At 37.6% G+C, this 16,805-nt stretch overlaps 1 protein-coding gene across 3 annotated transcripts in view; it reads left to right on the top strand.

Moving 5' to 3' along the window:
- aplp2 (amyloid beta (A4) precursor-like protein 2) overlaps positions 1 to 15,665 on the top strand; it is a 95,872-nt gene extending 80,207 nt beyond the window's left edge. For 2 of the 3 annotated variants that reach the window (XM_055175055.2, XM_055175049.2), the window contains 6 exons: positions 2,513 to 2,698; positions 3,460 to 3,495; positions 8,757 to 8,839; positions 9,876 to 9,932; positions 12,425 to 12,601; positions 13,944 to 15,665. In XM_055175055.2, the coding sequence (XP_055031030.2) occupies positions 2,513 to 2,698; positions 3,460 to 3,495; positions 8,757 to 8,839; positions 9,876 to 9,932; positions 12,425 to 12,601; positions 13,944 to 14,045 (641 nt within the window). In that variant the 3' untranslated portion in view covers positions 14,046 to 15,665. The remainder of the gene's footprint in view (positions 1 to 2,512; positions 2,699 to 3,459; positions 3,496 to 8,756; positions 8,840 to 9,875; positions 9,933 to 12,424; positions 12,602 to 13,943) is intronic. The other variant, XM_055175052.2, reaches the window with a different exon arrangement.
- Positions 15,666 to 16,805: the final 1,140 nt, after the last annotated feature.

Raw genomic sequence — 16,805 nt, 5'->3', positions numbered from 1 at the left:
CAGACGCACTTACCCCTGGGTACTTCCGGGTGTTGGACCTGGAAAGTCCTTGAAAGGTCCTTGAATTTGAAGTTAACTAAGGTGTGGGAACCCTGTGACAGTATTAAACCCGTTTTCACACAGCACGTTGATCCCTGAAAATTTACGCAAAGATGTCCCGGAATTGTTTCAGGAACATTGTCATAACATTTACAGAGCGCGTCCCGTGTGAATAAAAGGAAGAAACAATGCTGTAAGGGGCATATCGTAGTAAGGGACGCGTGTGTCATTGCAACAAGAAAAATAAGTTATGGTTTAGCTTTTTAACACAAGGGTTTTAAATGCAGATCAAGGAGCTTTTCACTATTCGCACTAAAGCTGAGATCATTTGCCAACATAATGGTTTACGATCGAATCACAAACAAAAAATGCTTGTTTTCTCAAGAGAGAAATCACTTATAATATGTGTACTTAACTCTTTTCCCACCAGCGTTTTTAAAAAAAGTTGCCAGTCAGCGCCAGCATTTTTCATGATTTTCACAAAATATTAATGCCTTCCAGAAAATGTTCTTCTTTAAATATATAAACATACAATATATCAAATAAAAGACCAGACCCTGAGACTCTGCTTTCCAAAAAAAAGTTTCATCCTTCCTTTATCCTTCCTTATCACCTCTCAAATATGGGTAGGTTTCTTCAAAAATAGCATCTTTTGAGCAAAAAGCCGAGTTAATTTCAGTTTTGTGAAGGAATTTTGATAGAGATCAGGTTCAGAGCGATGATCAAAACGTACACAGAGTTCTTATGCTGTGTTCACACCAGCCGCGGTAGAGGCATCAAGCGTGAGTGATTTCAATGTTAAGTCAATGTGAAAACGCGTTGACGCGCTTCTGGAGGCCTCGTGGCGCGAATGAGGCGTTTAGCTCGGTAGATGCAATTTCGCCTAATTCGCGTGTCAAATTTGCGCAAATGCCACAAATTGAGCGTTGCCGCGACAAACACGCGAGTTGAAATATTTGAACTTAAAATAAAGCGCCTCGTTAACCAAACAGGAGTTTGCTCTAGTAGTGACGTGATTACAGAAAGCGAGCGGAGTCGCAGAAGCCCCTCCCATGAAGCGAAATTCCGCGTGAACGTCTCGATGACTAGAATTTCACGTGCGGCTTTCACGCGTGAATGAAGCGAGTAAACTCAAAATGTTCAAGCGGCAAACTAGACGCGGTAGACGTGAATTTGATGCCTTAAACGCGGCTGAACCCACGGTTACTCTTTCACGTGAGGATGTGCTTCCGGCTTGTACAAGTTGCGTTGTGGATTATAGCGGTATTGCGGATTGCCGGAGCCGAGGGTTTTCTCTTAATTGACGAGTTAATGGCGGGTAAAGAGTTAAGTCGATGCAAGAAAAATCCACCATGTCTTACGAGTGAATAAACCAAAATTTAATGATCCTGGACCAATTTTCTGTGTTATTTCCGTATTCTGTGGGGAAAAATGCTTTAGATAGTTTGGAGAAATATATCCAATTATCAAACTAATATGCTTAATAAGTCAAAATGATATAGTTCGGTTTGTCACAAAACTGACTTACGAAATTCCTCTCCTCCATGAATTTCTTTTAATTGCACTTCAATAAATTTTTCTTCATGTTATTCCAATTTCTTTTTCAATTCAGCATTCTGTGGACCATGTCCGACTCATATTAAAAATGATCCATAACGTTTTAAATTTTGCTTGACAGCAGCTACAGCACTTATCACTTTTGCTAGATAGAAATTTGCAAGAAGGCGCCGGCATTAGTGTTTAACTCCTGTTTTTGTCTCTTCGCATTCACTGTGGTCTGTCAAAACTGGTCACGCCATCTGCATTAAAAGACGACAACTTTTACACCAGAAAAACAAACTGAATGCTGACATCAAGCGGTTCCTTTTGTTTAACACGGATAAAGATTTACAAACATTCGTCTTTTTATGTCATATATTCTTTTGTTCGGATTTGTCCCTAAACAACTACAGAATAATATCTCTGCATCTTACACTTGATGCTAAGATAAATACACCTGTACCTTTTTTCATCTCCTCGCATGAAAACATCTCACAATAATCAAAGTGGTTTGGAGTACTCTAAAGCTTTCATTGCACTCCTTTTCATTTCGAGTGGAAACTGTCAAGCTGTTTCGTGAGATGCCCCTGTGAACTAATGCGTTTTTGTTTTCTTTTCGTCTTTTTTATTATTTGTGTGGAATTAGCTGTGGGATAGTATAGACAGGACTGCTGCATGGAGTTTGACAGAACTGGGTCAAGATTTCAAATAACCACTAGTGTGTGGAGATGTGTAGTTTATAAGACCGACTCTGTGAGGATTGTTATTGGGTGTTTAGAAAAGCTGGAATTTAGGAACGGCCATTTTCTATCGACTGTACAGACACATAAAAGTGCTGCATTTGTTTGGTTTTGGGAACCGCTGTGGTCTTTCATCTCTTTCTCTCTATGATTGGCTGTTTTAACCAGGTTTTTGTATGTCTTTCACCATTTAGATGAAGTTCTCCAGTTAGTTTACCAGGATCAAAAGGCAGATATGGACCAGTTCCTGTCCTCCATATCCGAGTCTCAGCCTGATGTCACCGTGTCCTCTGAGGAGAGCGTGGAGGCTCCTGCTTTTGAAGCAAAGCCCTTCCGGCCCTTCCAGGTCAACTCTCTAGGCCCCCTGCCTGAACCTGAGGGTACGTTTTGAATCTAAATGTATCTGTTTGTATTGTATAAAGCGATATATAGATAAAACTGACCTCAGGTTGTCTTCCCGTATGAAAATTAACCATGGTTTTACTACAGTTAATAATAATAATATTTGTGACTGACAGGCTGATAAAGACCTAACCTTGTTGAGGTTTAAAATAGAAAGTATTTTTTATGTGCAGGTTTGTAAACCGCATGTGTCCAACATTTCCTCATGTTACTGCCTTTCTCTCTCTAAATGCCCATAAGGCGAATTTCTTGCTTGATGGTGGTATTGTTAAGTGCCCAATAAATCCCCAAAGCCCAATGTTGCTTTTGAGCCTTAGGTTTCTTTTGTAAGCCTGCCTGAATGCCCATCGGCATTTGAAGTTAAGCTAAAATCATGCAGCCCGGGGCGGTGGCGCATCGCTGCAGCCAAGCGCTTAGAAAATCTGTCTCTTCCTGTCCTGCCCGGGCCTGCCAAGCCTTGAAAGAAAGTACAAATTGTGCAAAATTAAGGCAGAAAATACTGAAAAGAGCAATATAATAAGACATGGGAGCCCAGGGGGGCTTTTGTTGTGACAGGCCAGTCCAGAAATACATCCAGTTTTGTCCCTGTGCTTTTCTTTATTACTTCATCCCTGTGGGATTTCTCTCTTTCTGTAGACACAGCTTGATAATCCTTTCTACTAGTTTTTCTCACCTGCGTTTTTCTCTGTTTTTCTGTTACAATATTTTCTTTGGTCTTTTGCTTGTACGCAATCACTAGGCGATCTCTCTGAACCCCATCGTGCCTTCAAGAAAGGTGGGTCTGCGCTTAATCTCTTTTCTCTGTTTCTTTGTATTTTACCACTTCAGCCTCACATATCTTGTGTTTGGTCATAGGGCTGGGGAAAACCTACATTTCCTAAAAATTTAATTTTATATTATTTTGGGAATATTTTAGTCCATTTAGTTAAAGTGTCATTTCTTTCTTACCTTTTTATAATCCCAAGAACCTTGATCCACTACAAAGGACCTTCTATGAAACAGAAATGTTTTTTATATGTTCTTTATGGAACCAGTCAGCCAAAAATGGTTCTTCTATGGCAGCGTCAACAGGTCCTTAACACATAAAATACCCAAATGCTGTAGTGTAAAACAGCAATATACTCTGGGTTTACTTTATTTAAAAACGTTTTGGCCATTGCACGTAAACATATAATGCTGATATAATACAACCACACAGGATTTGAAATTAGGGGCGTTTTAAAAACTTCTAACCCTTTCACTCAAAATGAAAATCTCACACTTGTTTAATGATTCACATTACAAAGGTCGAGGGTCACATAGTCTTTGTGTAATATATTAACTCTTCCCCACCAGTTGCCCGCCAGCATTTTTATGATTTTCACAAAAGTTGAATGCCTTCCATAAAATCTACTTTTATAAATATACAGTACTGTGCAAAAGTCTTAGGCCACCATGCCACAATTAGATTTGTTGTTTTTGCAATGTTATATTGATCATATATAATTGTTTCTCAGTCTCTTTAATAAAATACAATCAGAACATTTGTATGTAGTATTAAAAACGGCATAAAATGTAAACTGATGTGTCAAGTTTTTAGGGTAAACTCCTCTTCCACTGCAGGATCTCTTAAACCTAAATGAAATTAAATCCTAATTTGTAATTTTGCAAGAGAGGTCACACTTAATCCCCAGTGCTTTTATCAACATAGAAAACGTGAAAAAGAACAATCCAGTAACTTAGTTTTGGTAAATCATTTTCTGCAAGCATGTGAAAAAATAGGTAATTGAAATTTGGCTCCTTTTGTGATGTCAGAAGGGGATAATTATCTATATGGTATTTTGAGCTGTACTGTGGGGACACCAAATATATATTTTTTTAAAGTCTTGTGAAATTTTTTAAGTTTTGAAAATTTCTTACATTTATTTATAAAATTTAAGGCGGTTGAAACAACAAATCTTTATCCACAGTGCATTATCAACTGTAAACGGAAATGTTTTTGCAGTTTGGCTTTTCGTTTACATGACATTGGCATTTTAGGGTCCTGAAAACACAAACTTTGCATGATGGGATTCAAAGTTCAAATTTTTGCAAACGACAAAAAAATAAATATGCATGGACATTAAAATTTCTCAAGCAAGTCTGGTGGTGGAGCCCTAAGACTTTTGCACAGTACTGTATAAACATAAAAAAGAACAGACCCTCTGCTTAAAAAAAAACATTTCACCCTATCTTCATTTGTTTTCTTTTTATCACCTCTCAAATAGGAGTAGGTTTTTTCAAAAATACACAATTTTGAGCAAAATGGTCAGATCATTTTTAAAGGACTTTTGTTAAAGATCGGATTCAAAACGAAGATCAAAACATACACAGTGTTTTTACTGTTTATGGATCAGTGGATGCTTCAGTGTTTTATAAGTTGGGTAGGAACGCCACCTAGTGGATAATAGCAGATGTATGGATTGCTGTAAAAACACTTCAATGGCACGAAGCATTTTCTCTTAAGGGGAGCGTTCACTAAAAAATAGGCATAGTTTAAAAGATCAATTGGGGTATTTAAAGAATCAATATGGGATTATTTAAATGCAAATCACACTTAATACAGCAATCTGTTTATATTTTTTATTGGTTGTCCAATATCATTTAAAAAAATGTTTTACCCAGCCCTACTCGTATACATCTTCTACCATCTGTCCTTGCATTCCAACCCTCATGTTTTCGCACCATCTGTCTCTCTATCCCCATCGGTCATCTTGTTTTTTCCTCCCTCAGTAACTCCCTTAGATGGAAGGACCAAACATCCCATCCTTTAAAGATTTGCTTAATGAAAAGTCCAGGCAGCTTGTTAAGCTAAATTAGTTGTTTAGATCTCCGAACGAGTCCCATGAACATGTGCTGTGCAGTAAAGCAGTTAAGCTTCCTTGCTACCTCCTAGTATCAAAAAGACAAATAACCCACCAGTGTAGATACATTCAGGGCCGGCTCCCTGTCGACAGCTCCTTAGGGTTCATTTGTCTACGAGGTTTGGTAATTATTCGGCCTCCTCTCGTCTCATTTCTCTTCTGTTATCTTGCACTCCTCATGAGAGAGCTCGTAGATTTTAGCCGTCCTGTTGCAGGAGTGCACAATACATCTTTTTCCGACTGCCCTGTTTGACATCAACCTGTTTACTGTCTAACCTTGTGATCCCAACCTTTATGAATATAACGAAGAACCTGCTCTTGGCCTATTAGTTGTATAGCCTACTAATGGCGCTTTTCCATTGCATAGTACCGCACGATTTGGTTTAGTTTGGGTCGGGTCAGCTTACTTTGGGAGCTTTTCCATTGGGTGCAGTACGTGGTACCAATACTTTTTTTAGTACCACCTCGGTTGGGGTTCCAAGCGATCCGAGCTGATACCAAACATGACGCGAAAACACTGTAAATCAGTGATTGGTCTGAGAGATTTGTCACTACCAGCGTCATCGCTCTAATGTAAAAGATTAGCTTTACCTTAGTGTTATCTTGCGCTAACCTGTTGTCTTCTGTGCTCTGCTATAAGTTCCCAAACTCCCTTGTAGCGATGAAAACAACCACAGGTTAAAAAACAGGAACACCCTACCAGATTTTTTTCCAGACTTGCAGTTTGTAGCGGCACATTCGCAACGCACGTGCGCATTATATGTGTTGATGCAACTTAAATGAGGCTCAGCGGAGCGCGTCGACTGACGACGACACCGGTGTTTGTACCGAAACTGTCATGTGATACAGATGTAGTGATAAACACGATGTGCAAACATCCTTGTGGTGGTCAATTTTGATTTTGTGGCGGACTGAGAAATAGATGAATGTATGAGAATGTACAACAACACTCACTTGTATGATACAGCAGCAGGCAGCGCAAATATAACGACACGCCTATAATCCCTCCCACTGCGAAGTGATACTAACCTCGATGGAAAAGCTAACCAAGCCAAAGTGAGGTGAGCTGACCCAAAACAAACCGTGGGGTACTATGCACTGGAAAAGCGCCATAAAGGGCTGTTTAAGGCCGGTGTAGAGTCAATTTTTTTCTGTGCGCGTACAGTGCGCATGGCGCAATTTTTGTCATGAGGAGAGTGCGAGTGTACTGTACACACACCAACAGATTTTTGAAACACTGTGTACATTGTATGCGTAGGTCATGTATGCGCCTACAGGAAAATGTGGTATGTATGCAATGCGTATGCGTCAAATATCTGTGTTCATGTATGAGTCAAATAAACTATACTTTGCAAGGCTGTGCGTTCAACCGTTTGCGTACACGTAGCACACTGTAAAAAAGATGTTTGTGCTGCCTTAATTTTGAGTTCATTCAGCTTAAAAATATTAGTTAACTAAAAAAAGTTCTAACAAATTCTTTTAAGTTTAGAAAATTTCTTACAGCAGTTGAAACAACAAATCTTTATTCACAATGCCTTGTCGTCTTTGTTTAAACCAGTGGTTCTCAAACTGGGGTCCGGGGCCCACAGGGGGGCCGCGAGATGGTGCCAGGGGGGCCCCAGTTTTATGACATTTTATAAAGTACATTCATTTATCATGAATTCTGTGTAATTAAACCTAAAAAAAAATAAGGCTACTAACCAACAGCACTACTTTGTATAACTTAATATGTTTTGTTTAATTAAAGTGTTAAATTTTAGAACAGTTTTTGTCATCAATTTTCTTTAGGGGGGCCGCGAAGGAAAGCACCGTACACAAGGGGGGCTGCACGCGGAAAAAGTTTGAGAACCACTGGTTTAAACTACCAAATCTGTGATAACGGTGACGTCATTGCAGTTAATTCAGTCTATAGGCATGTGCTGCGAGTATCAAAACAACAATGATGGTTGACAGGACTATGTTTGTGCCTCTCAAGATACCAAGTTTATTACTGCTTCTTTCTACAAAATGTTGTCGCTTTATATTCCAGGGACAACCTACCCCATAGTCTCGACAAAACTGCTCAATGCTTTTGCCATCTTGATTATTTTTATTTTTTGCTCTGTAGAAAAATCCATATGTACCAAGGACCTAAGGTGACATCACGTTTCACGCGAGCGCGCGGTAGTTTCACGCGAGAGCGCCGTAGTTTCCTGCGAGTGCGCGGTAGTTTCACACGAGTGTGCGAATGTCCCCTTAAGGGCCCGTGCATATGTGCACAGGCATGTAGTGTTTTTTCTTTACCAAGTAACATCGCCATCTACTGGCTTGGCACGCATAGTGATCAGTCATCTTTGCAGATGTTCGTTAAAAAATGCAACTGCTATCACTATTACTTTTTTACTGAATTTTAACAACCTCCTATCTCTGAATATTAAGCTTTGGTTCATAACACACCCATCGCAGTTTGTAAATGATAGCACCACTCATATTTCATCTCATATGTACCAGTTGTACGTATAGCTGCGGTTGTGTGTGTGTTGTGTGCTTGTGTACTGTTGGCGAGCGGATCAGTCGTGCATGGTTAAGCTGTAAGCTCTTGTCACCAGACCTTGTGACTGCTGCTGAACATATTGAAGTTAATCTTTCAGTGGTGGTGACCTGCTGCTCTGTTAAACAATAAGCATTGGTGAAAGGCATTGTTTAGTTTTCAGTCAATGATATTTTACAGATGTGGTATTATGAAACCTAGGTTCATTTTATTCAGGTATCTTTAGATGTTAAATAAATCATTTTGTGCTGTTGTGAGAATTTTCACAAAAAATGAAAATGTTAACCAGTAGTTAAATACCTGTACTTAAAGGAATAGTCTACTCATTTTGTAATGCCAGTTTATTTAATAACAGTTTTATCAATAATATCAACAAATAATGGATTTGACACAGTCTTCTGAAGGTCACAGTCTCTGTTACATTGCCTGATTTATAAAAATAATCAGATTTTGGTTTCTCGCCACGGTTCGACTCAGGCTAGAAATTTACTGTAGGAAATGGTGCAGATAGCAGGTGCTCTTCATAACTGAATACATTGTTATATATATGTAAGCATTTAAGTTATATTCAAGCTCCAGCTGCTCACATGTGATCTTGTCTCTGATTGGCTGTTCTCTTTGCAGGGTCTGGCATGAACAGTCTTGATGGTCTCATTGGAGCAGAGGAGAAAATCATCAACAGCAAGGGAAAGATCAACGAGAATGTGGTGAGACCACCGGCCTGTCCCGCACACCACAAACATTTTTATGATCAGATGCTGACATTGACACTCAATGCTGAAATAATATAAACTATGCAAATAAAGAAAATACATCATTGCACACTACAGTTGGAAATTGTTCATAATAAAGAGAGAGTTTCATAATACATTTGGATTTATACTTAACAATAGAATAGTTGACCTTTAATCTTTCATATATTTATGATCTCATAGTACACTGTGCCATTTATATTTACAGTGCTTGCAAGGCAATTTTGACTTTATTCTTCAGCTCAGTGTGTTTGTATGCATGCTAAATGTGCACAATAAGTAATTAAAAAGTAGAGATAATATGTTGCCACAATAACTCATAAAATAAAATTGAGCAGCATAATGTGTAACATACTGTAGATAGTAAATGTGGCATGCAGCAAAGGGAAATAATATATGAATCAAATATTTATATGATTTATTTAAACTATAGGCACATTTATATTATTAAAGCATCAAGTTATTTGATGATTCCCATGCATAGTCAACAAAAACACTTTCCCACTGTTTGGCTGCCTTCCAAGCACTGGTATTTCCTGCGGGAAATGCAAATCAAGTTTAATTTAGTCTTATCTCATTCATATCCCAGCATTCATCGCATGCCACATATTTCCCAGCCACATTCCAGTTGCCAGTGTGGTCCTGAAAGGCCGAACTGGATGCTTGTAATGCGTAATCTTTAGGAATGCATGTTGTAGATTCTGCTTTCGTATGCATTTCAGCATGTCAGTCTCTCTAACATAACACAGGACCTATCAGAGGTTTGTTACACTACTGGTATCACACATTTAAACTAGATCAAATATGCTCTGCTGCTGTTGTTTTTTTTTTTCTAAAATACTTCATAAAGAATTTTATAGCAAAAGCAGAAAATGAAGGTCAAGCATTTTATGAAATCAAAACACTTCAATCCTGCATGCACGCGCACACACACACACTTTTTAGTTTAAGGGAAGTATAGTAACTAAGACTGCCCTGTCTGTGTTGACAGGTAATTGATGAAACTCTGGATGTTAAGGAAGTGATTTTGAATGGTGTTGATCCACTGGTAAGTACAGCGCCCTCCTGTGGCCAATACCTGCCACTGCAGTCCACAGGGTGTTTAAATGGTTAATGGGGATTACAGTAGATCAGTTCTCTTACTCTATAGTTATCAACAGGCTTCCACAGCATATGTGCATGTTTTAAACGCGAGTGCATGAGCATGTCCGGTGGATACGGTTCATCGTTCATTATCATCATCATTAGGCTCCACACAAATGGAAGTGAGCACTAAACGTTTGTGTGTTAAGATGGCCAGTTAGAACCCTCATTAGTCCATTTAGTACTTCACAAATGCATTCATTTAGCTTAAGAGCTCAGTTTCAGTCTTAAAGCGACAGGACACACACACATTAATATTCAGTTATGTTCTTGCCTTCATGTTGTTCTATAAGTCATAAGTAGCACAGGTATATTTGTAATACTAGCCAACCATACATTGTATGTGTCAAAATTATTGTTTTTTAAGCCAAAAATCATTAGGATATTAAGTTAAGAGCATGTTCCATGAAGATATTTTCTACCGTAAATATATATAAAAAAATGGTAATATATGAAGACTTGGTTCCAAAATGCAATAAATCAAAAAACGTGTTTTCTATACCAAGAAAGTGCCAAGATGAAAACCAATATTTTCTGTTACGAACTTGCACATATCATCTTTAGGTTATAATAACATAAAAAATTCAAATCCATAATTTGGTTTTCAAAGATTTATTATAAAAACTGATTATTTTTCCGCAAAATGCAATAAATGCATGACAACTATAAATCTGTTGAATCAATATATAAATGTGCATTCATCTTTGTCATGTTATATTCATTTAGTTGACTAGTGGTATACACTGATTAAAAACTAAACATTAATGGCATTAACCAAAACACTTACTTTGTCATATTAAGAACACTGTCATTGCTCTTGTCATCCATGGGACGTCGTCGTTTAACCTTTTTGAAAGCGATTAGCTGTAAAATTTTTTTGTGCTGCTCAATTTTAGTTGACTTTGAGTAAAATAATGGAAAGTTTTTATAACATACCATGGGGTCAATGTGTTAGCATGACAGAAGCTTGATGCTGTCGTCTGATAACAAGCAACAGCCGGCATTTTCCTTCGCCCGAGTGCCTCTCACGTAAATTATTCGATTTTGATGGCTTACGTTTTTCCTCGTCACAGAAAACCACCACCGGTTTAGCAATGCCATGAAATGTATTATTTTGTTTTTGTTTGTTTGTTGATCACGAAGTACAAAGTAGATGAGGAAAACTAGGATTCGTTGTATTCAAAGCACGCGCTGTGATTGGTTAAGTGGAATTTATTGCATTCTGCAGAGAAGGAAGACTGCTGTTAATCGCGTTTTTGGGGAAAAAAGAAAGAAAATATGACCGAATAATACGGCGGATATTGGATTTTGCGTAAAATTAAGAATTTACTTTTAAATACTGACCTGATACAATACTGATTTTGCGATAACTATTTTTTTTTTTTAATGGCGTTTATCGCATTTTGGAACCAAACTCTTCATATGTTGCGTAGGACAAAAATTGTCCTATTCAAACAAACCATACATCAGTCGCTTATTTATTTATTTATGTCAATCTCAATTAAAGTGTTTTGTGGTCAGAATGTTAAAGGGATAGTTCACCCCAAAATGAAAATTCTGTCATCATTTACTTACCCTCGTGTTGTTTTAAACCTGTTTAAGTGTCTTTGTCCTGTTGATCACAAATAAAGATATTTTTAGTGAATGTTTGTAACCAAGCAGTTTTGGAGCACCATTGACTTGCATAGCATTTTTCCTACTATGAAAGTCGGTGGTGCTCCTGTTTCCTTACAAACATCTTCCTTTGTGTTGAGCAGAACAAAGAAACTTATACAGCTTTTTTAACAACATAAGGGAGAGTAAATGATGACCCATTTTTAGGTGAAATTTCCCTTTAATGTTAGGAATTTGAAAGCATTCCCAATAATTTATATAGGAGATTGGAATGAATTGAGAGCAAATTTGTAATGTATGCTATTTATATACCGTATATAGAGTGTCTAAAGTCTAATTTTTAGTTAAACTATTTCTGTACCTATAAAAGAGGCTGTTTTTCTGCCAGAAATGCATTGCGTTCAGCGTATAGACTTGCTTAAAGAACTGGAAGAACTTCACATGGGATTTATGCGGCAAACATTCCTTATGTTCATTCAAGATCTCACATGTCTGAGTACTTAAAACGATTGGAAGTAAAAACTGTACTGCCAGGATTTTCTCAATCTCTCACCGTCGCTTTTATCTTTGCTCTTCGTCTCTCTGGCTGTAAATAATTCAGTCGGTTCTCTTTTGGTACCAGTTACAGCACATTATGTAGCCATGGCAACACTATTTTACTGTCCAGAAGTTACAGTTTTAGTTCCCAATGCTGTCAACGTTAAACACACTGTGAGATCTGTTCGTTAATCACGTTTATCTGTTTGTGCTCAAGAGTGCTCACATTTTGTCGTTCCCCCACTGTTCAGCCGCGGATCGGAGCAGGATACGTTCCGCCCCCTGGTGGATGACTTCAGCTTCGGGAGCAGCGCTCTGATTGGCTTGCTGGTGATTGCGGTGGCCATAGCGACGGTGATTGTGATCAGTCTTGTGCTGCTGAGGAAGAGGCAGTATGGCACCATCAGTCACGGCATTGTGGAGGTGAGGCGTCGGTCACGCTTGCCGTTTAATCATTTTCACTCTTATTGTTTTCAATGCAGCCTTGAAGATAACTGCGCAAAAGTACTCTCTTAATCTCAGTGAAGGATGATATGAGGCTTGTGTTGGGGGCACCCAAGGACGAGCAGATTTAAAGAAAAGTTTCTTTGGCATCAATCACAATGGCTGTGTACACATCACAGCTAAATAATAGGTGTCACTCCTCATCTGAGCTCTGACAGCTGCGTTCAATGTTCGAATTCATTTATGAAAGTAGTGGTGCAATTTTAATTGAAATGTTTTTCGTGTCATACGTCTGCTTGCTTACTTTAGGTAAATAAGATTGTAGATTTAAACAAAGCATTGAAGTATGTAGTAAAGTTGGCCTAGTAGTTAGGTGGACAAATAAAACAACAGTTAATATAAAGTGCGAATGAATGTGCGGGGCTATCAAAGTAGACGTTAAGTGGATGCGGTGTTTAAAAATCGACTACTACGTCATAATAACTAGGTACTTTCCAGAACCTGGTGTTTTCTGGGCTTGGTGTCAATAACAGTTAATATTTTTATAAAGCCGTTATAAAAAAATCGCCACTCACATAGTTTAACATTAAATAACATCATATTTGTCCCAAATTAACATTGGCTGCTAACGTATATTTTGCATTTTGAAGTAGATGCTATCTGACGAAGCTATTCGTGCTATTTATTTTTTTGTTTGTTTTTGCCTTTATTTAAACGGTTATAGAGAAGAGGACAGGAAGTAAAGGAAGGAGAGAGGGTATGGGATCGGCAAATGACCACGAGCTGGGAATCGAACTCGGGTCGCCGAAAGTGCAAAAGCAGAATGTCGGAGCACTGCACACTACACCATCGGCTCTGACAAAGCTCGCGCTATTTAATGTGCACTTCCGGTTTACGATACCTCCGAGTTGTCCTAGACGTGACTCGACGCAATGCTGTGCTGACCTGCACGTCCGGTGTGCGACCACCTTTATGCTACGTACACACCAAACGCGTAGCATCGCGTTGCTCGCTCTAGATTACTCGTGGGATTTAACTTTGTGTCATGCAAATTTTTAAAGGCACGTTTAAGACGAATAGCGCAGGTTTTCACAGCAATCGCGCCACCAAATTCGCATAATTCGCAACGCCCTGCGCGAGGATGCATCTGATTGCATCTTTGCATTGACTATTTATGTAATCTACTTGCGCAAATCGTTGAACTCACGTTTGGTGCGTATGCCCCATTACAAGATGTTCGTTCAAGTACGATGGCCTCATATATAACACAAAATTGATTCCTTGATTCACTGCTTCTTTAAATCTTGTTTTTTTTTGACAGGTCGATCCCATGCTGACTCCAGAAGAGCGCCACCTGAACAAGATGCAGAACCATGGCTATGAGAACCCCACCTACAAATATCTGGAGCAGATGCAGGTTTAGCCATTTTGGGGTTCTGCGGAGCTGGAAAGGGGCGAAAATACTACTGACCAATTATAAAACTGCTCTCTTCAAATCATTTCATGCATTTGAAATGCATATTCCGGTTCATAAAAGTAATCAAAAAACAATGGTTTAATAACGCTACTACTTTTAAGGATGCTACTATCGTACCACAGAGCAGTTTTGTGTTGTTTTTTCCTTTTAAAGACGTTTTATCTAAGGTTACACATCAGGAGAACGCGAATTGATTTGATATGCTTACAATTGGAACGCATTGTGATTTTATTTTAGATGTTTTTAGAGGTACAGCAAACCCAAAACAATCGATTTAAAGACACTGCAGTTTTATCTACACTATCGCTGGCCGTTGGATATACTTTTTTCCCAATAGATTGCTTGTATATGAAGGTTATTTGTAACGACTTAAATGTATAGTGAATCAGAAAATATGAAAACGAAATCATTTACTTTGTAATTATTAAAAACACACAATCTACATAAATAGAACAATAGGTGGTACATTTATTCATAGTCATTTTTCCTCCGGAGCTTAAATCTTGGCTGGGTTACAGGTTTACACTTTGAGATTTAAGGACTGATGTTCCCGGTTCAAACTTGTGATACCATCACCTGTGTAGGATGTGATGAATGATTCAAACAGAACGGCGTGACAATCTGTCAGATCTTTTTGCTGATAGCGGATGTAGAGATGCCCTGTTTCTTTTCTGAATGAATATTTACTGTACATTATTTGTTTTCATCATTTGGTCATGGACCAGTGAAATGATGTGGCCCTTTCAGATGGTCGTTGTTGAGGGGTCTCTCATATCACACTTAAACATTTCATACTCGAAATCTCCACCGAATGTTTTTCTGCCATGTCCGCAGACTCCCTTTTTATAAGTGTAAATCTGACCGGATAAAGTCTTCGCATTCAGCTTTGGCTTAATTTATCACATAATTGTACAGCATTTCTGTGGCGTAGCTGCATAATCAGACCTGCCATGGGGAGTTTTATTGTGTGGCAAACCTTTGCGCACATTGCTTAAATCAAAGAGATCATACACATTAAAGGAAAAGTCTGTAATTATACTACTATACTATGTATACTTTATTGTATCAGTCCCACAAGGACAGACCCTTGCAAATTGTGATAAAAGCAAAAACACTACAAATCATACAGATGGGGTCCAAAGGCAGATATTGTGCATGTCCACAAATATGGAAGGCAAAGAAAAAATTTGTTTTTCTTCCCCCCTCTTCTTAGCAATGTCTTTGTATGGCTGTATAGTTGATGTTGCGATCATTGGCTTTTATCAAGGACAACATGTGGTGTGCATTGTTCTTAAATGAAATGTTATGATATATATTTTTAAGTTCTCTTTTTTTCTATTTTCCCCTCTTCCTGTGACAGTATTTCTGTATGTGACTTTCACTATGCACCTAAATGGCTCCAGTTTTGGACCTTGTCATTGCCTGCTTGATTGTTGAAACGGTTGTAGGTTTGAGGGGCAAATAATATAAGAATCGTATATTAGAACTGAATTATCTGAATCCAGTGGAAAATGGTTTCGTGGTTACAGGTGGAGAACACATCAATAAATTCACTACTTCCATAAATGTGTCACTTTGTCATTTTTAATCTCATTTGTTTTTCAGTGTGTTATGAATGAAGAGTGTATTCATATAGGATGTGTCGAAAACCGCTTCTTATCTCCTATATAGTGCACTGTATTTGCCCTCTGCCATTTAGTAGTGGTGTCCGAAACCTTTTTTCGCTACTTTTTACACTTGCCCACTAATTATTTCCCATGATATAATGTGAGATGAATGTGTAACTGGAATCAGCTAAAGAATACTGACAGTAAACACCACAAATTTATGTTTAATACACTTTTGTTAGTTCTTGTTGTCAGTAATTTTCTACTTTTAAAAATAAACAAATTAAAAATTAATTATTACCTTTTAATTAAAATATAAAACATATTTTTCTTAAATATAATAAATGAACATAATAGTAAATAAATATAACAAGCAGTTGTTTTGTTCTCTTTATTATCAACTAATACAATAAATGTGACAAACCGTGAGAAAGTCAAATTTACTGTTTTACAGTACAATCCATAAAGCCACACAGGTGTAAGGGTTTATGACGAATCTCAGCAAAAGTTCTCGGATGCAAATTTACGTTGGTGTCCAAAAAATCGCTCACTCATTTACGGTCACTTTTTTACCATATAGTGGACTTGTATTTCATTCTCTATATAGGGAATAGTAAAAAAAGTGAACGGTTTCAGACAGCCATAGTTTAGATAAACACCAGCAGTTACTGTAGACTAGTTTTTGGGTTACAAACAAATATACTGGATGTAAAAAATATCTGATTCTAGTTTTCATTAGGATTGGAAATCTTTGCAATTTATATAAAGCCGTTTATATTGCTTTATACGTAAATATAAGATATTCATCTGAAGACTTCTGTAAATAAGATAATTTTTGTTATTTAATGTGTGCATTCATTATATATACAACTACAGTAGTTGTTAAACCCATATGGATATATTATTTTAAATACTTTTCAAAATATACAAAAAATGACCAAAAAATATATGTACTGAAATATACATTTTAAATATGTTGTTTACAAAAATTTATTTTTCCCCAATATATTTTTGTGGAAAGTTTGTATATTTTAAAATATTTAAAATTATATTTTAAAATATTTTTGTCCATATGGGTTTCACAACAATATATTTTATC

The sequence above is a fragment of the Misgurnus anguillicaudatus genome, chromosome 15, assembly GCF_027580225.2.
Source record: "Misgurnus anguillicaudatus chromosome 15, ASM2758022v2, whole genome shotgun sequence".
NCBI lineage: Eukaryota > Metazoa > Chordata > Actinopteri > Cypriniformes > Cobitidae > Misgurnus > Misgurnus anguillicaudatus.
Note: the sequence above shows the minus strand (reverse complement) of the source record. Positions and strands in the feature narration are given on the sequence as shown.